The sequence below is a fragment of the Hipposideros armiger genome, unplaced genomic scaffold (assembly GCF_001890085.2).
Source record: "Hipposideros armiger isolate ML-2016 unplaced genomic scaffold, ASM189008v1 scaffold_479, whole genome shotgun sequence".
NCBI classification, from domain to species: domain Eukaryota; kingdom Metazoa; phylum Chordata; class Mammalia; order Chiroptera; family Hipposideridae; genus Hipposideros; species Hipposideros armiger.
Genome location: NW_017731829.1, coordinates 846,347 through 866,795, shown reverse-complemented (window position 1 = coordinate 866,795; position 20,449 = coordinate 846,347). Strand labels below are relative to the sequence as shown.

At 43.5% G+C, this 20,449-nt stretch overlaps 1 protein-coding gene across 1 annotated transcript in view; it reads right to left on the bottom strand.

The window, feature by feature from the left end:
• NUP93 (nucleoporin 93) overlaps positions 1-20,449 on the bottom strand; it is a 101,637-nt gene that overhangs the window by 36,344 nt on the left and 44,844 nt on the right. Inside the window, exons 4-5 of the mRNA XM_019666821.1 lie at positions 11,054-11,116; positions 4,114-4,242 (exon numbers count right to left, since the gene is read on the bottom strand). Coding sequence (XP_019522366.1) covers positions 4,114-4,242; positions 11,054-11,116 — 192 coding nt within the window. The remainder of the gene's footprint in view (positions 1-4,113; positions 4,243-11,053; positions 11,117-20,449) is intronic.

Below are 20,449 nucleotides of genomic sequence, written 5' to 3'. Positions count from 1 at the left end.
AAGTGTGGCAAGGATATGGAACAAACGGGATTCCCGCATCCTAGAGGCGGAAGGGGGCATCGATACAGCCATTTGGGAAAAGGAGTTGGCAATACCTACTAAAGCTGAACACATGCATGCCCTATGACCCAGCAACACTCCTCTAAGGTGTACCCAACAGATGTTCACCAAAAGACATGTGCACGAATATTCACAATAGCACTATTTATAAAAGCCAAGCACTGGAAACTACCCACATGTCCATTAAAACCAGAAAGGATAAACAGGTTGTAGTTATACTGTTCAGCCATGAGAATGAACAGCCATCAACTACATGCAACGATATATTGGGTTGTCGGAAAAGTCATGATGCATTTTTGGAACGAAAAACATAGAAAAAATGCATCATGACTTTTCCAACAACCCAATACATATAGCATGTGACGCAGAGACCAGAGTGAGTGCTGTATGACTCCATTTACATCAAATTCAGAAACAGGCAAAATTAATCTATGATGTTAGAGATCTCAACAGTAGCTCCCTTGCTGGAGGTGGTGAGGGTGTAGTGACTGGAAGCGGGGGGCGGTGGGGGCTACTGGGGTGCTGGTCATGTTCTGTTTCTCTGGCTGGGTGTGTTCCCTTTGTGATAATTCATTGAGTTGTATACTTATGATGTAGGCACTTTTCTGTATACATGTTACACTTTAGGAAAAAAGTTCCAAACAATAGTAACAAACGTCAACACCTACAAGAAAGAGTCCAGAAAATGGTAATTCCCTGGATAACCAGAAGAGAGAACCATCTGCATCAGGTGCCATCTTTAACAGCAAAGCTATCGCTCTGCTAAGATGTCGCAATAGAGAACAGCAAAAGTGTCAGTAACTCCCTTCCAAGGGGACTCAAGGTCAAGGAAGAAGCATCTACTAAATAGACTAGTCTATTTTTAAGAGAAGAACAACCAAGAAAGAACATCTCATTAGCAGCTTATAATTACTTCTAAATCCCAATACAGACCACAGCCTATTAACACCATTTTAAAAAATGAAGTTTATAAGATCATGAGCTGTTCTATTTATCTGCCCAGACTCGCAAGAAATTGAGAGAGAAACATTAGGTTGGCCTAGGGTTTTATACATTAGTTCTTTCCCACAGACTCTGATGTGAGTCTTTGAGTCTAAGAAATGTGGAACAGGGGCCTTAAGGAGTAATTTCCTAAGACAAATTACTTTAGCATCTATTTATTTGGGGGCTAATTTAATAGAAAAACTGGTTTTTAAATTAGGAGTGAATTTTTAGATATGGGATGTGTGAAGTTAACCTGCAGGCATGACAAACTGCCAAGCTACCTTCCCTTGGCCCAGGCTTCAACAGAACAGTGGTCTAGAAGCAGTCCTAGGCCTCACCGGCATATTACATGTCTCTCTGAGCCTCAGTTGTCCTCTCTCTCTTGAGGAAAGAATGCTAGCTAGCCATGAAAGAACTTCTGGGAAAAAGACTTATCAGGAAGCACTGGTAACAGTATTTGAAATGTCTAACATTTTATATATTTATATATATATATATATATATATATATATATATACACATACATATATATATATATTTATTTATTTATTTATTTATTTTTTTTAAAGATTTTTTTATTGGGGAATTGGGGGGATGGGAACAGCGCTGGGGAATTGGGGGAAGGGGAACAGACAAGTTGCTGTCGTTTTGTTCTTCAGTCTAGTTGTGGAGGACGTTGCTTCATTGGCCCAAGTTGGCACCATCATTGCGCTCTTCCCGGGTGAGGCAGATCAGTCACCAGTTTCTGGTTGGCCGCTCATGCTGGCTGCTGGCTACACACGGTAGCCCATGGCAACCCACTGCCACAGGGGCTGCAGCTTACGCCATCGCAGGCGACTCATGGCAGCCCAGCTCCAGGTTGAGCTGTTGTTCAGCATCTTAGCTGTAGAGGGCAGTGTCACTGGTCCTCATATGTGGGATCCGAACCGGGGCTCTCTGGCGTCCCAAGCCAGTTCTTAACCATTGAGCTACTGGGCCGGCCCCTAACATTATATTTTTTAATCTGCACCTCCCAAGTATCTGAAACTGCTTTTAAAACAATAGTAAGGGGTGGCTGTTAGGGATTAGATGCTTTACTTTATCACTAACTAATCTTCCCAATAATCCATTTCACCAGTGAGGACACTGAAGGTCTACAGGGTTAAACAGCATGGACAAGGTCTCAGAACAAGTCAGTGATGAAGCTAGAATTTGAACCCAGGTTGTTCTCTCCCCAACACCAGAGTGATAAATGTGTGGCAAGCCACAGCACCCCCAGCACAGGGGCAGACACCATCAATCAAGCCACAGCCCCCCTGGCACAGGGCAAACATCACTAATCAAGCAAGACCTCTTTTCTGCTGGTCCCAAGGTGCAGCCTCACAATCCCTCTCAGGAAAGATCTCCAGGATAAATCAAGTGAATAAAGAAAGATACTGAACAAAGCATACAGTGAGCTAACTTCTGCGTAAGCAGTAAGGGGGATAAGAATATACAGTCTCATGTACTTATATTCATATAAAGAAACACTGCAAATATACAAGAAAGTAAAAATAGTGATTGCATTCTAGGCAGAAGCAACACGAAGCACAGAGGACCTGAGGCAGCAGCAAGCCTGCCAGGTTCGTTCAGGGAACCTGTAAGGAGCTCATGTGGCTGGAGCAACAGGAGTGATGAGGAGAGTAGTACAACACGAGCTTGGAGAGGTGACAAGACCAGGTCTAGTAGGTGAAGACTGCGCCTTTCACTCCAAGCGAGATGGGTGTCGCTGGAGGGTCCTGAGCAGAAGCGCGACATGATCTAACCTGTGTTTTAACGGTGTCACTCTAGTTGCTGTGTTAAGAGATTGTACAAGGGCAAAATCTGGGGGACCAGTGTGGTCAATAACCTCTAAGATGGCCCTCAATAATCTCCACCTCTGGGGAGTCAAGGCTTTGTGTGAGTCTCTCCCCGTGAGTGTAGGCTGATTTAGTGACTAACTTTGAGCAAGAGGGGATAGGATATTACTTTCAGGACTAAATTAGAGAAAGACTGGGTTCTAGCATGGGGGCGCTTTAGCTATCCCTTGGATCCCTCACTCTTGTTCTAGAGGAAGCAAGTTACATTGTGAGCAGCACAACTCAGAGACCCGCATGTCAAGGAACTCCCTAAGCCAAGAGCCAGACAGGACCTGAGGCTTGCCAAGAACCACACGAGTGAGCTTGAGAGCGGCTCTGTCTGTCCTGAGTCTCCCCTGAGATGGGTGGAGGCTCAAGAGACCCTGAGCCAGAAATACCCAGCTAAGCTGAACGCTCGTTTCAGCCACTAAGGTCGGGAATAATTTGTTACATAGCAATACATAACTAAAACAACCAGCTAGGCTAGTTCAGCAATCTGAACAAGAGCTGATGGTGGTTTGGACCGAGTGCTAACAGTGGAGGTGGGAAAAAGTGGTTGGATTCTGGGTATATTTTGAGAGCAGGGTTAACTGCACTTACCAACATGTGTGAAAGACTGGGTGGGGGAAGGAGAGGACAAAAATGAATCTGAGGTTTTTGATCTGAGCAAGTGAAAAACCAGAGTTGCCATTTATAAAGATGATAAACTCTGTGAGAAGAGAAGGCTGGTGCCAGGAGGGAGATGGGGGGCAGCTGCCATCATGACTCAATTCTGGACATGTTTAGCTCGAGGTGGCTGTGACACATGTAAGTACAGCCAAGAAGGCCACCAGACAAATGAGTTTGGGGTTTGGGGCTGCGATGTAAATGTGAGTCTTCAGCATATAAATGGTATTTAAAGCCACAAGCCCAGACAAGATCAACAGGGCAGTGATTGCAGGAGACACGAGAACAGGCCAAGGACTGAGCCCTGGGACCCTCACACATCTAGAGGCGAAGGAGTCTGAGGAAAATTCAGTGCAAGAGGCTGAGCGGAAGCAGCCAGACAAGTTGGAGGAGATCCAGGCAAATGTGGGCGTCCTAGAAGCCAAGTGAAGAAAGTTTCAAGGGGAGACAGTGGTCACCTGCGCCAAGACTGCCAGTGGTCAAGCAGAGAGCTGTTCTTTGACATCAGACTTCATTAGCAGTGGGTTATCTGTGGGACTCAGCCTACCTCACTTTCTTGAGTGAAGTCAAGGGCGTCTTCTCCTGACGCCAGCAGGGTGTGGAGGATGCGCTGTTTCACTTGCTCCCACTCGACCAGCATTGACTCTCGATGGTACTCCTCAGCCATGCCAAATGTCTGTCAGACGAGCAGAGAGGTGGCCCAGGCGAAACAACAAACACGTTTCCTTTAGAGTTCAACAGCAATTCACAGCCCCCACATCTACCATCTTTCCAAAGCAGAGCAAAAGTGATCTACTTTAAAAATTATCCTTAAAGAGTTTACTGATAACTGCTTGCAACATATCCTATTTCATCAAGTTTAACACATTAAGAAAAAAATTTTTGTGGTCAAATACACATAAAATTTACCGCCCTAACTGTTTTCAAGTATACAGTTCAGGGGCATGAAGTACATTCATGCTGTTGTGCAGCCATCACAATAGCCCACAGCCGTGTGATTTAAAAGAGTCAATAAAGAAGGATGAGGCAAATAAGCCCAATAAGCAAAATTAACTGTTATAACGCTTTGCAAAAGACAACTTACTACTAAAATTACTGCAAGCATAGAAACTAGCACGTTGGTATCATTTTTAGTTAAGCCTTTTTCATCCAAATTCTTTTCTGCCATCTGAGACAGCTTTTTCAATTGCCCCCATGTGGGAGGTTGAGCTTTCTCGTCTTGGGAGTGCTTCCTCCGGGGGTTGGGGCGATCCAGATGGTTGTCAGCGACAGACCCGACATTTGGAACACTGGAGGTTCTCAGTCGGTAGAGCATGAGACTCTTAATCTCAGGGTCGTGGGTTCGAGCCCCACGTTGGGCGCCAGATAGCACGTCCCACGTGACAAGGGCTGGGGTTTCGAGGAGGGGTGGCAACGGGTTAAGAAATCACAAGAGTCAAAAATAGAGTTTCTGCAGGCCAGGGGTCTCATCTGCAGACCGAGAGAGTGAGCCCTGATACTGGCGGGCGAATAACTTTTATTTACAACTGTCACAAAGAAGTCAATTTGAGTATCTATACCCAGTTAATTGATTCAATTAGACTGGCAGCTGCTTCTCGGAAACTCATTGTGATCAAGCACAGTTGTGCTTTCACACATCAGTATGATCCCCGGGATGGCCTCAGCATTCCGAGACCACCCAATAAGGAAGTTTTACAGAGATCATTCCCTGGGGTCTCAGCATTCCAACACACTCCCTTAGGACTTCAAAGGATCAGTGCGCAGGAGCATTGGAGTCGGCAGCTGTGAGGCGACACATCACCACCATCCAGCTCCAGAACTCTTCATCTTGCAAAGCTGAATTCTGTCCCCATTAAACCATAACTCTCCATTTCCTCCTCTCCCTAGCCCCTCCCTGGCAACCACCATTCATTCTACTTTCTGCCTCTATGACTACTTCTAGCTACCTCATATAAGTGGCCTCATCCAGTATTTGTCCTTTTGTGTCTCACTTATTTCACTAGCATAATATCCTAAAGGTTCATCCATGTTGTAGCAGGTGTCAGAATATCCTTCCCCTTTTCAGTACGAATAATAATATTCCATTGTATGTATATGCCGTATTTTATCTATGCATTTATCTCTCCATGGACACTTGAGTTGCTTTTATCTTTTGGTTATTATGAATAATGCTGCTATGAACATGCATGTGCAAATATCTCTTCAAGCTTCTGCTTTCAGTTCTTTGGTGCATATACCCAGAAGTGGAATTGCTGGATCACATGGTAATTCTGTTTACTTTTGTGAGGATTGTTCTCCATCGCAGCTGCACCATTTTACAATCCCGTTAAGAGTGCACCAAGGTTCCAACTTCTCTACATCCTGCCAACACTATCTTCTGGTTTTTTGATAGCAGACATCCTAATGGGTGTGAGGTGATATCTCACGGTTTTGAACTGCATGTCCCAAATGATTAGTGATGTTGAACATCTTTTCATGTGCTTATTAAGACAAATAAAATGTTAAACCTCTGAAATTCGGCTGCATATTACAACTGTACTTAGTACACATTGCATAGTGCTTAGTACATAAAATAATGGATTATAAAGTCAATGCTATCTTAAGATTTAACAAGCATCTAAGATAAGAAAAGACAAAAGCTTCTCCCAGTGTCTTTATTTTTTTAAGAAACAGTAACATTTTCATAGGAGGAAGCAAACTACTAAAAGTAAAACAGAGCCTTCTGTGGCTGGGTCTCCTACCCATCTACTCAGAGTTTTCTATCACGGAGATGCCTGGCAAACCTCACTCCTGTCTGCGGAGACGCTGCAGTTGTTACCAAAACAAAGGCACTCAGAAGGAAAAGGGAAAACAGGAAGAAAAAGGGATGGGAGGGAGGGAGAAAGGGGACAAAAGCAAACCTCTGAGGAGGGAATTAAAGCAACTTATAGAGATACACTGCATCATGACCATTCTGGGCCTACTGTTCTTTAATTGGCAGGCCAGGTTCCCGTCAGCGTAAGCCCACTTTTCAAAACGCCATTTCATTTACAATCTGATTACAATCAGATTGGCATCTAATTAGGCAGCACCAAGGGAATGAATATTAGTAATGCCTGCTTTATTTTTGGCAGTGCAGATAATTTATACTGATAATAACCATATACACGAGCTTTGGAAAACTTAGAAAAATCACATATACTCTCTGACAAATGAGATGTTCGACTATAGACCAATATTTATTAAAACGTGAAAAAGACAGACACACACAAGAATGATGAGGAAGAAGGTTGGCACATCTTGCAAGTTTGATTTTGATCTATCAATGCATCCCTTTTCTAATATATATTCTGAAGACACACAGAGAAATGACAATCACAAACTTTAAAAACAGTATTCCACCTAGCTTTGTTCTTACTGCGAGTCAGGCAGAATGGACCAGTCTGGTCAGTTAGCCTGGTTTGAAAAAGTACCCAGAGAAAACGAATTTTCACTTGTTACATCAGTGACCTTAAACAGGAAACCTATGCATTTTGAATAGAGAGGAGTATGTTAGAACAGAAAGGGTGGCAGGGGGATGGATAGTTTTCCTGAAGCCATCCAGAAATAGTGCACTATGAACCGCAACTTCTTCTAAAACTTCCTATTGGGTTGTCGGAAAAGTCATGACGTATTTTTTCTATGTTTTTCGTTGTAAAAATGCGTCATGACTTTTCCGACAACCCAATATCTGGTGCTCAAACCACCACATCCTCAGCACTGAGCTTCCCCCAGCAGGGGAGAACGGAGGGGCACAGGGACCAGGGCGGGCAGAAATAAGGAGGTGAGGGAAGGCTGGCACACCACACAGCTTTCCGGGCTTGCAACAGGAAACAGGCGCTGACTAAGCTGTGGCACTGACCAAGGACACCAGTGTCACAAGAGTGTTTCTTAAGGACAAGTCCCCTGGCTGATAAAGGATGGCAGAGTAGGGCTGGCCGAGTGGCATGTTGGTTAAGAGCTGGCTTGGGACGCCAGAGGACCCCGGTTCGAATCCCACATATGAGGGCCAGTAACACTGCCCTCTACAGCTAAGATGCTGAACAACAGCTCAACCTGGAACGTAGGCTGCAGCCCCTGCTGCAGTGGGTTGCCATGGGCTACCGTGTGTAGCCAGCAGCCAGCGTGAGCGCCCGTCCAGAAGCCAGTGACTGATCTGCCTCGCCCGGGAAGAGCGCAATGATGGTGCCAACTTGAGCCAGTGAAGCAACGTCCTACACAACTAGACTGAAGAACAAAAAGACAGCAATTTGTCTGTTCCCCTTCCCCCAATCCCCAATAAAAATCTTAAAAAAAAAAAAAGAATGGCAGAGTAGTCAAGACAATGGAAGAAAACAGACAATATGCCACCCAAAGACACTGTTGAGGACAGTGGGGCAGATTTCCAGCATCATGTATGGGTCAGAGCGACAAAAAAATAGTGGGAATTAACCACGCCCTGTTAATCACTCTGCCCACCTGTGTGCCAAGGACTCCTGCTTCACAAACACAGGAAGTACTCTAAAAACTGGCAGCTTTCGGGCTCAAGTCCTCAGATATATCTAAGAAGTACGCCAGCAACTCAGTTAGAAACAGCCCCACAACCTGAGTGAACAGCACTGTGGTTCCATTCATCATTAGTGCGATAAGGAGCCTCAAAGGAAAATAAATGGCCCAACATTAAAATTCTCTTCCCGTGACCACGCCACCCCTCAGCTTATCTTAATTACATTAGATAATGGAACAGCCAATCTGTAGGCTAATCAGTAATGATCAGCCACCCATCTGCCCTATTCCAGCCTATTTCGTTTAGACCCGCATCTGAACCACCAGATGGATTAGGTGCAAAGAAGAATGTCAACTAGAGGAGCTAATGAGAACATCAGCAGAGCTGCTAAACTAAAAACTAAGAAGAGGACACTGAGGGTCAGAGGCGAGGTGGAAGGTAGGGAATAGAAGGAACAAGAAAGAAACCCAGGGGAAGAGGAAAGGCATAACCTAGAAGGGCATGCAGAGGTCTGAAGTCAAAAGGATGACAAGACAAACCACAGAAAATGACAAAGCAGTGGAGAAACAATTATAAATTAAATCGGAATCTTTCAAACAACATGTGGATATAGATCTCTTTGAACAGAGTTAAGAAAGGAAGGGAGGGAGAGAACTGGGCAACTGACTTGAGAACAGGTGGGGAGCACTCAAACCCCTTTTTCACAAAGGGAAGAGGGCAATATGCTTTGACTTCACACCAGCTTATTACTGAGCTGTTGCTGGCTTTTAGAAGCTCTACATATGTTCTGATGATGTTGTTCTGTTTTTGCGGGGATGCACCAAATGGGAAAAAAGAGGACACATTTGTGGTTTTGTAGCTTGTTTTCTTGGCATTTCAGCAGGACATTGGCAAGTCATTCAAACATGAAATTACCACCAAAATGCCAGGAAGCTGCTCACCTGTTGTTTGAAAATGACTCTTGCTCAGCATGCATCTCCCGGTGTCCAGTTGGGTGAAAGGTCTCCCCACCCCCAGGCAGGCTCCCACCACCGGAACATCTCCCTCACAAACACATATGCACACATTTTGCACTGTGGTATGTCACTTAAATGTTTTGGCTGGCTGCACATTTAGTCTCAGTATGGCACAATGTTCAGAGACTGCCAATTCCAGAAACACATTCCGCAGGGTAAATGGATTAAGAAGGCTCAGTGGCATTCGACAATCCTAATTTAATTTCACTGGTCCTTTACAGCAGGAGAATCAAAGTTGGGAGCTCACTCAAAGGTGAACAAAAAACCAAAACTCTTTTTAAAAAAACTATTTTCAAAGCTGAATCAAGTGAATTTCTCTGTTTCTAGAAATACGTACTATTGCCAAAAATATAATTAATGAAATTTCAGGGATTTTCACTCCGATAATTAAACATATCAGTCATTTCAATAATGCCTTTGGAACACTTTCTTATATGAGAGCTGGCAAGCCCCCATGCTGTCCTATCTCACTCACATCAGCCCTACTGAGACATTTCCACCTGCACAGAATATTTTAATAAAGCACAACTGAGAAGCAGCAATTTTTTTTTACTTACTATTTTTTAATAAATACAGAAATATATTTCACTTGATATAAGGATTATGTAAATAAACAGAAGAACAGAGGTCTCCTTTCACCCCCTACTGGCCTTTGCAGAGGCAGCTGCTCCTGGCAGACTAGTGTGAACCCTCCAGTTTCCTTACTGGGAAAAGCTGCATTCTTAGCACCAACCCCACATGATCCCTAACCTTCCTCCTCCTCCCCAAGACTCCAGCAGCCTGAAAATCTCTTACTCCATTATGGGATGTTCTGGACAGGTTTTGATATTGTAATCCTTGTCAGACACACATGGAGGTAACTCACGTGTTAGTAACCTTTGAGTATCTTGAAGCAATGTTTTTTGCAAAACTTTGCTGCACATATAATGGCTGCTTTGGCTAACTTATTTACCATCCTTCCAAGGGTCAAGCTAGTTTGTTTTGCTTTTTCAAGAGTTTGGAGAAATTATTAATATAAAAGCATAAAGAATGAAATCTTGCCATTTGCAACAACATGGATGGACCCAGAAATAAGTCAGACAGAGAAAGACAAATACCGTATGATCTTGCTTATATGTGAAATCTAAGAAAATAAATGAACAAATAAGACAAAGAAACAGACTCATAGATACAGAGAACAAAGTACAAACCTCCAGTTATTAAAAAAAGTCACAGGGATGTAATATACAGCATAGGGAAATAGTCAATATTATCGCAATAACTATGTATGGTGACAGATGGTTACTAGGTTTATGGTGATGGTCATATTAAAAGGAATATAAATGTTGAATCACTATGTTGTACACCTGAAACCAATATAATACGTCAACTATACTTTAATAAAAAAATAATGAAAATAAAAGGTGGCAAAGAAAGTCAAATTGGATGATAAAAGGGAAAAAATTGAGGAAAATTATCAAAGACAATGATTGCTTTTCTGAACTGCTGCTTCAGTAGAAACCAAAATACTACTTTTTTTTTTTTTTTTTTTTAGCTGAGCCATCCTGTTACCTGTTGGCAGCTCAGCGGCTGCTCAGCTCGGGCTGGACTCGAACCGCTGTTGCTCAGAGCTCAAATTCTTGAGAGAGCTCTTAACCAACTGAGCCATTCGGCCGGCCCCCAAAATACTACTTTTTGCCATAACAACGAAACTAAAGAAGTGTCTGGCCCTTGCAGCTTAAGATTAACTTAATAATTAATTGAGCAGCCTGGTGTTTCAGATGCATTTCAGTCACCAAATACATGTGGAGTTACAAGCATGGTGTTTTCCTCCAAAAACGGTTCCTGTAGAATTCCCTCAGGTGAGCTCACTGTCTAAGCAGGAGAGTTGGGCCTTGGACAGGCTCCAGCTTCCAGAACTCGTGCTCCCCGGAATACAATGCGGCCCTCACAATGGCTGTATGTCTATATTTAGGTTCGTTTCTTACCCTCTTCCGGGACTCTTCAATGGCAGACAGCAAGGCATTGTCCTTCTCATTCTTCAGGAAGCCCTAGGAAAGGGGGGGGAGAAATGACACCACTTAGGTTCAAATGAACCTTCAAATCATCAGAAGTACCCGGTAGGAAAAAAAACTAACTGTAAGGATATCTGCTACCCTGCCCACCTTGACCCTCACAAAACTCTCAACTCGAAAATATCAAAACAGATGGTTTTTACAGATGTTTCCTAGTTTCTTTCATTTTGGGAGTACATGATGACGGACAGAAGGTTAAAAAACCCCCATGGAGCAGTAGTGTAAATTCTCGTGCAATGTAAACATATAAAATACGGTCAGGACTGCCCTTCAAATTCCTAAATGGCCCATATTATAGATACAGCTTTGTCACAGTGCCTCTAATTGTTCCTTAGTCTGTATTTCTCTGTTGCATTCAATGAATTCTTCAGTTTCTTTTTAACCTTGTGGAAGACATCTCCATCCATTTGTCTGGGTGTTTTTCACTTATTTGTCAATGGCTGGACTATCTGGAAAATCATTTATTTACACATTTCTTCTGGGGTTTTGCCATGTGCACATCCTATTTCAGATCTGATGACATCTGCTACTTTTATAATATAGGAGATATGGTCTGGTTTAATACGCATGGGGTTAAACACCTGTAAAATGCAACTATACAATAACACAACGAGAGACCTAGTTTTCAAATCGTGGGCTAAAATAGCATGATTTTAGCCAAGACACCCAAACTCTAAACCTTAGTTTACTCATATGTAAAGAGAATATCAAATGAGACAATGTAATCAAATGCTTGGCCCAAGGTTCAGTACCTAGAGCTCTATTATTAGAATCAATTAGATTTAGATCTGTTGGTGACATTAAAGGAAGAGATGCCCAGAATGACCTCCTTGTTTCTACTCACTGTCCTTGCTGCTCAAGCTGAGGTCTTAGGGAGGAGGGAGAGTGTCACTGTTCAGCAGTGTCCTGACAGACAGCCACACCTGCAGACAGACAGAGTGGGCTTCCGTGCCTGCCTCCATGCTAACACCTTGCCCTTCGCACATGGCGAAGCATCTTTTCCACAGCTTCGGGCACGGGGGCCAAGTAGGGGCAAGGCAGATGACCCACTAACTGGGAAGAGGTCCAAGTCTTAGCCGTCATGTGACAGAATTCAAGTCAGCCTATACATTGGGTCCATCTACACTCGGTCATGCATGACACCTGCATGTCAAGCACACTATTGCTGTTGCTTTTATATGACGTGTGATCGAAAAACACAGTGCATATTTAAATTTAAAAAAAATTGATTACAGTAAAAGGCACATTGTCAATAATCCCCCTCAAAATACGCCCCCTCACTTCAAACACACTAATCCCATTATTCTTGCCACTTTCTGAAGCAGTTCTGGAAGTCCTCTTTCGTGAGTGTGTTCAGTTGTGCTGCCTCAATGTCCTGAATCATTCTGACTTTGGGGAAGAGCCAGAAGTCACATGGTGCCAGATCGGGTCAATAAGGTGGATGAGGACACACTGTAATGTTTTTATTTGGCAGAAATTGCCGTACAAGAAACAATGTGTGACACGGAGCGTTATCATGATGGAGGATGAAGTAAAAACACTCATGAAAGAGGACTTCCAGAACTGCTTCAGAAAGTGGCAAGAAGATGGGATAAGTGTGTTTGGAGTGGGGGATTGGGTGGGGGTAGGGGGGGCATTTTGAGGGGGATTAATGGCAATGTGTCTTTTACTATAATACATCTTTTATTTAAAGATTCACCGTATTTTTCGATCATACTTCTTTGAACATGTCCAAAATGACCTGTTTTTCCAGAACTGTTTTTACTTTTTTTTCCTAAGGGAATATAATGCAAAGTAAAATTAAGCTAAAGCTTTTAAAACTGACATGATAAAGACATTATCTGACAGTTTTCTTGAAAACTTACTGTCATGGTTAAGTAATTAATTTGTGATCACTTAGTATGTTTTAACAACTGTGACATTTTAGTATATTTTGTTCAAGCAGTCCCAGCTATGAGGCCCCTGGTTCTTTAAAAATAACAGGTGGGGGCCGGTTGAGACCAGGGGTATAAATTTAAATATTACTAATCTTCATAGATTTCCCAGCTCTCTTCTGTATTACCCACGATTCTCCCACAATCTTCATAGATTTCCCAGCTCTCTTCTGTATTACCCACGATTCTCCCACAGCCCCACCTGAGTGTGCACTGGGATGGACAGGGACGATGGCCGCAACCCAGGAACCAGTTCCTTCATCGGCTCCTCCAGGGCAGTCCCCGAGGCAGCTCTCAGGCAGCTCTGAGGACACAGCATGAAGACTGTTCCAAACACCTATACTGATAACTGGTGTTGGGCTGGGGTGGGGCAAGGCACTGGTCACTTGCCTACCATTGTAATGGCCTCAATAAACCAGAGCACGTAAAGCTAGGACTCCATGTCCATGTACACGGGGGGCAGGCAGCTTGTCACCACATCATGCCTGTTTCTGGCCATCGCAGGGGAACCAGACAATAAGTGATGGGAAGGGTTTTAATGGATCCTGTTTATTCCCTTCATAGCGAATGATTACATCAAGTCAACAGACAGACCTCTGTTAGGAATTCCCTTTCGTGAGCAGTCTTCAATGGTTAAAGCTAAAGGCTTTAGTGTCACAGTTTACAAACAAAGCTATGGAACTGTTATCACTGAATGCTGTTCCCAAACAAAGGGTCAGCACAGACCGCCTTGTTGCATCTTCTCATAACTGCCGCTGTGGGAAGCGGTTGTCTAAACAGGCCACGTTGTCGGGTGGGCGCAGGAGCGTGAGGACCACTGCCTGACAAGGCCTGGTCCCATTTTTCCTTTTTGGTTAGGGTGGGAGGGGCTGTGCCAAGTGGCCCACCCCCTCTCTGGGCTTCTTCTGCTCCTCCCAATCAACGACCAGCCCGCCCATCCCATTCTTTTGACTGCACCCATGTCAACATACAACCCACATATACATCCACACAATTAAAAAGCAAATGCAAAGCAATAATCAGACACATTTGTTTAAAAGCAACATAATATTTTGTAAGGAATGCAATTCTAAAAATTTCTAAAAAATAAAATTTCAAGTAGTGGTTAAGAAGAAAAAAAAGAAGAAAAACACTGCTTCGGGGAAGATTATTCTCTTTAAAATAGTCACTGCCGTGCACCTCAACAATTGGCCTTTCTCAATAGCACAAACTGAGCCAACAAAATATACAGATTTTGAATTTTGAGTTTTTATCCTTTATTCCTTTCTAAAATGAAACACTAAAATAGGCAACAAGCCATATTTTTATTTTGAAAAGTAACACATTAGTGACCTACCTTTTGAAAAGAATCTTAAAAATAATTTATATAGTCAGAACAGCACTGGGATCTGTGTGCCATCTAGTGGCAGTTAGTTTCTTTTCAAGGACACAAGAAAAAAAGTAACAAAGAATGAAAAACTTTGGCAGAAAACACCTGCCTCAGCCCCAAATTTCCCACAGATCTCTTCCTCGACTTCCCTTTTCTCTCTCTCTCTCTCTCTCTCTCTCTCTCTCTCTGTGTGTGTGTGTGTGTGTGTGTGTGTGTGTGTGTTTCCTTTCCTTCTGACTCCTCCTGTGAGGCACCTCTCATGCCCCTCATCCCGGAGAGATACCTTTATAGCTTATCAGAAAATGGGTTTTCTGTAGAGGTGAGCTGGGTGAACTGCGGGGGGCCTTCTCTCATTGGGCGGAGCTCCCTGTTACAGAGAAGGCCCGACGACTCACCTCCCACTCGACTCACCTCCCACTCGGAGACGCCAGCCATCTACCTGTGGCCCTCAGAGCCCCCCATCCGTTGACAGGCCCTCTTCTCACCAACAGCACTTTCTAAGGCTCAGCCTCCCCCCCAGCCCTTCTACTCCCGACCTGTTAAACACAGAGCATTCTGTAGTCACCCGCAGGCCTGCTACATAAGGAAACTACTCCGTGTCCACATCTGTACACTGCTCCTCTCTGCCAGAGTCCTGGAAACAGACCCTCTTCTAACTGGCTCCTTGAATGGGTTTTGGTTTCAAGCTTTCTCTAACATATAATAGTTCCCTTTTAGGAAGCAAGTAAGGGCCAGACCCTACTCTAAGCAATTCACAGACATTATTGCTAATCTTTTAACAATATGAAAGCGTAGACATGATCACCTCACTCTCCCCCACCCACTCCCACCCATCTTATAGGTAGAAAACAGATTTTAGCATTTAACTAACTTGACCAAGGGTTCCCATCAAGAAAGAAGCAGAATTCAAACACAGTTCTAACTCTCAAGAGACCAAATGTTTGTGAGATCCTTAGGGAATAGTCAACTTCTAAATCAAGAAAATAAAGAAACACTTCTTTTTCTCTCTAAAAGAATGTAGTCCAGGAGGGGTACAAAAATATCCTTAAATTTGTTTTCTTCCTCAGTTATTAGTTCCCTTTCACAGATGATGAAGTCGAAGGCTCAAAGAATGCTAACCCTTAGACCAGTACTAGTAAGAGCTGACATACAGATGTGGTGGTTACTGTGTGTTACATACATCTGGCTCTAGTCCTCACTTTTAACTCAACACTGAACTGTTTCTCCATACTACTTAACTGGACCGTACATTAAAGTGTTCTTAATATAGGTTTAAATGTTGAAAGAGCTGAAGGAGACTGTTTCTAGAGCTTCTACCAACTCAAATGTTGGAGTTCCATATTAAGATCACCTGGTTTGTAAGCAGCAAAGCTCAAGGCTTAGAACCCAAATTTTCTGACCCCTTTTCTACCTTTTCCACTCTACTATGCTCTCTCTCATCACAGCAAATGAAGCTGGAACAAACAGACATGTTACGTTTGCATAACTTATTCCTTTCTTCCCCCTACTTCACATAGTCGGGGGAAAAATGAGAAAATAAATGTCAAGTTTTGGGCATTCCTTTAGAACAGTGTTTTTCAAAACGTGGATCAGAACCGATAACTGGATCATGAAATCAACCAGCAGTTTTTTTAATGAAATAAAATACAACAGGGATATATGGTATGGGTGAATATTGTTTTGTGAAACTGTTTTTTCAATTATATATACTTATTTGTATGTATGAAGTGGGTCATGGTGTAAAACGTATTTCGTGTTATAAGTCACAGACAAAAAAGCTAAAAATCACTGCTCTCGATGTCAATTCCATAGCATTCCAAAATATTATTGGTATTCACTGCTGTGGAGTAGTAAACACTGTACGTCTGCCTAAGCAATATCTTCAGCCACATGTCCCATCTTTAACAGAGGAAGTGTGCTGCCTTGCAATGTATACTAGCCGAGAACAGCCCAGAATGTAACCGCAAGGTAAGCCGATTCTCCTATCAAACGTGTGGTCACATCTCAGGGACCTGGCAGCCACACTGGCTTCAAAATGGCTCAGGTTGCGAAAGATAGGCATGAAACTGCGCAATTTTTAATCACCATGCAGACTGGTTTTCAGAATACAAGTGGCAGTTAACTCCTACTGTAGAAAAGAGAATGAGCAAAAGGATGTTTGTTTTGTCAAATGGCCAAATTCTCTTAGCTTATTTGCTTTCCAAAAGTGAAAACTGTTAAGAAATAAGGGTCTCTGTGAGAAAAATTTCAGTATCCGCTTTAGTGAGGAAAGGAAGATGGGGAAAAAAGAGCTGACACTGAATCCTTCACACGTCTTTGCTTCCCACTTACAACAAATAAGTGATATGTTGGACGGTTACATAAACGTTTTGAATGGAAGAACAAACATTTCCTGACCATTAAAAAATAAAACGAAAAAAAGATAAAATAATTAGTCTAAGTTGGCCCGAAAAAGCCAAAGCCATATTTTACATGACCCTCAAAACACAAAAGGCCATTCCATGTCCCTTCCCCTTCAACAGACCAAACTGGCCATCCACCCTATCAAAATGTAAAGTGAGGCACCCACAGCAGGCCGGCCTTTCTACCAGAAGGTATCTGATACAAGACAACACATGGTGGGTGCTATAAAACTTTCGTATCTTCTCTCATTTAATACATACAATATATACAATAGAAATCTGTAACCAACATTCCAAATCAAAATAATATTAACAAACGAAAGCAGTAACAGTAGAAAATGGTCACTGCGGTTGAAAATAACGTTGCCAAGACACAAGCAATAGCTAGGAAGGCAATGAAGATGGAACAAAAAAATAAACTTAAAAAACGAGAATCGAGAGAGTCTGCTCCAAGATGAAACAGGTATTCCAATGAGCACTGCAAATATTTGTCAGAACTTTAGAAAGTGAAATGGAGAAGTGTCTAGTTTCTACCGACAAGAGCATGAGTTGTGCCCATTGTTTTTGCTTCAGCTCATTCTGAGGAAAATACCTACTCCCTCAACCTCTCCAAAACTTTCCTCCCAATTTCTGAACGAATGACCTCTTCTGAAACCTTCACGTGGGTGAAATTTCTACAATGGTAAAACTGCCACTTAAGGAGAAAGTGAGGAAGGACAAAGCAAGATACTGTTTTCAGATGAGCACACAGAAATCCTGCCAGTCTGCAGAGCCTCCGCCGCTGGGCTTATCAGATGGTGTGGAAACGCTTTTTCATTAGCTCCCTTTGTGGGGCCTACTGAGAACGCCTCAAGGAATTTTTCAGGTGCAAAGAAATGTCTGTCATTGATAAAGCCCAAAAGATGAAGACAGAAATTTCAAAATTTGGGTTATTTTCAGGATTTGGGAAACTTTCATATGGTTTATAGTATTTTTGGTTATTTTCTTAGACCAATATTTAATGTAATAAAATAAAAATACATAAACTGTCAGCTTAAAAAACCCACAAGAGATTGAGTTTCCTTTTGCAAGGAATACAGGCTGAATAGCAAATCAAGGCTATATTCTCCTACTCAAATATTTAGAGTAAGTCCTACTGCTTGTTTTCTGCAAAAATTTTAGTATTTGAAATTGTTTGTCACAGATTGCATTTAAAAAATACATACATACATACATACATACATATATATATATATATATCTTCAAAAAATACTCCTGCGGAAAGCAGTGCTAAGCCGGCAGAGCTGACATCGCCAATTATCATCTATTTTTAATGCTGTTGTATCATTTCTCACTGTGCATTCATGCAAAGGCCTAGCCGTTCTCATTCAGCAGGTGGCAGCAGACCCTGCAAGCATGGCTGTGGAGTTCCACCATTTGCCAGCTCTGCAGATCCATCGGCCTCAGGCAGCTCTGGAGCCACAGGTGGCAGACCTTGGCACTAGAATATGGCGCTGCGTGGGCACCAGGCCATCTGTCACTGCCAGGCTGCAGGGTCCCATTTTGTACACGGTTTCTGCTACTGGGCTAAACAAAGGGTCACACAATTATGTGATGGATTTGGGTCCATTAAGGCAAAACAAATCACTTGCTCCCATAACTCAAATAGGTTTGCAGGATGGTCTACAGATTCTCACAGGGTGAAGAGAACTCAATGTGTGCAAGAAGGTTCTACACCCCAGAATACACAGCTCTGAGCAGTGTCTCCTTCAGGACCTGCACAGGGACTGACAGGCAGCATTCTGACTTAAGTGCACTGGCACGCCCAGTCTCTTCAAGGGCATGCCAATGCAGCCATGACACAAATCCATCTCACCTGTGCCTTCTGGAAAAGCCACCAGCCTTTGAGAGAGCCATTCACATAAGTCCATCTAACTGCCTTTTTGTGGACCCTTCCCTAGTTATCCTCCCCACCTCACCAAAAATAGAAAGGAAGGAAGGATGGAAGGAAGACAGAAAGAAGAGAAAGGACTATCATATAACAAAAACCCAACTTCCAGGAGCTTCAGCATTGGGCAAAGAAAGAATATAAAAGGCAGAACTTACCATGGCCCAGAAGGGAAAGTCATCTTTGAGAATGGGGACATGCCGTTCCTGTGGTGCAGTAGTAAAGGGTGCAAGGGAGGGTAGCACACCTCCCTTGTCAACACAGCGTAGGCACATAACTACTAGATGCTTCTTCCTATTTCTACACCAAGGCATCAAGCTAGGGCTGCTTAGCACATTAGGCTGCTGCATTTGGAAGGAAAGTAAGGCCAAGGTTAAGGGCTGCATCCCTGTGGGAGCCATTTAAGTCTCCTGTGCTACTGCTGCAGAGCCAGCTCTGTCCCCCTTTAGGGTCCATGGGCGTTCCCGTTGTATGTTACCTATCTCTGGCCATCCAGGAAAGAAAAGCAATCTGTCCAGCTCAGTCTCCACGTACAGAAGGAACAAGTAGTGAGGGCATGATATAAATGAGTAAGATGATAAATGATGGCCATGTAGGCACCAGTAAGAAAAAACGCTTTTCGGCAGCACCCCCTCTCCTCCCCAACCCAGCAAAGCCCTGAAATAACCTTTCAGGGTTGTGTAAGCAGCTTTCCCCTGCTAGTCACCAGAGTGCTGATGCCTCACCACTTCCAGGAAAATCGAACCAGAGCCTGCACCCTACTCAGAGGGGCCATGCTGCAGCAGGATGGGCCATGCTGCAGTGGCTGGGCCTCTGGCGGCCATCCCCTCGCCACTCCTGAATGGGGCAGGGTGGCGGGGAGCAGGGACATCAGAAGCCAAGACGGGGAGAGAGAGGGCGGCCAGCCAACTTCTCCCCGACTGCTGAGGCGGCCCGTGAGAGACAGCAAGGGCAGCAGCTCTGACATTCTCCTCCTCCCCGCCACCCCCACCCCCACCCCGCACACTTGCTATGGCTGATTTTTGGGAAGAACAAGAACAGGGAGGATTCTGAAGAGAAAACTTTCCAGCCTAGCTTTGCAAATGGAAAACAGTGTGTCAAAGTACGTCTGGCTTCAAAAAGCAGCAGAAGAACCCTCTCCTCACCTAAAAGTATGAACAGATCTAAAAAATATGAATCCCATAGCCACTCTAAGGTGGTAGAAAGATAAGGAGGATACATTAAGGGACGATAAAAACGTTTTAATGCCTTTGGGGAACTGATCTCCATCTTGCAGATGGATTAGTCCACAAAGAACTTTGGGTACCAAAACCACACTACAGTATAAAATGGAAATGCATCAATAAAGGCCTTTATCATGGCCAACATCCCCTCCCACTGCCCCCAAAGCCACTTAAAACAATTCATTAAAACAGCCCTGTATTATTTTTTTAAAACCCCCCAAAACCCATAGATCCCCTGCTTTGTCAGACCTACTGTCTTTTCCCTTTGGAAACAGGAAACAAAAGCAAGATCTGGGGGCTGTGAGAAGGACAGATAGCCGAGTGTGAGTCTCTGAGCCAGTCAGGTGGGAGCTGAGCGGTTGTTGCCGGGCTGGTTGCCACAGAGCTCAGGATTAAGCCTCAAGTTCCACTTCGCAAGCACAAGGAGCGCTATTAGTCAAGACAGCATTTGGGA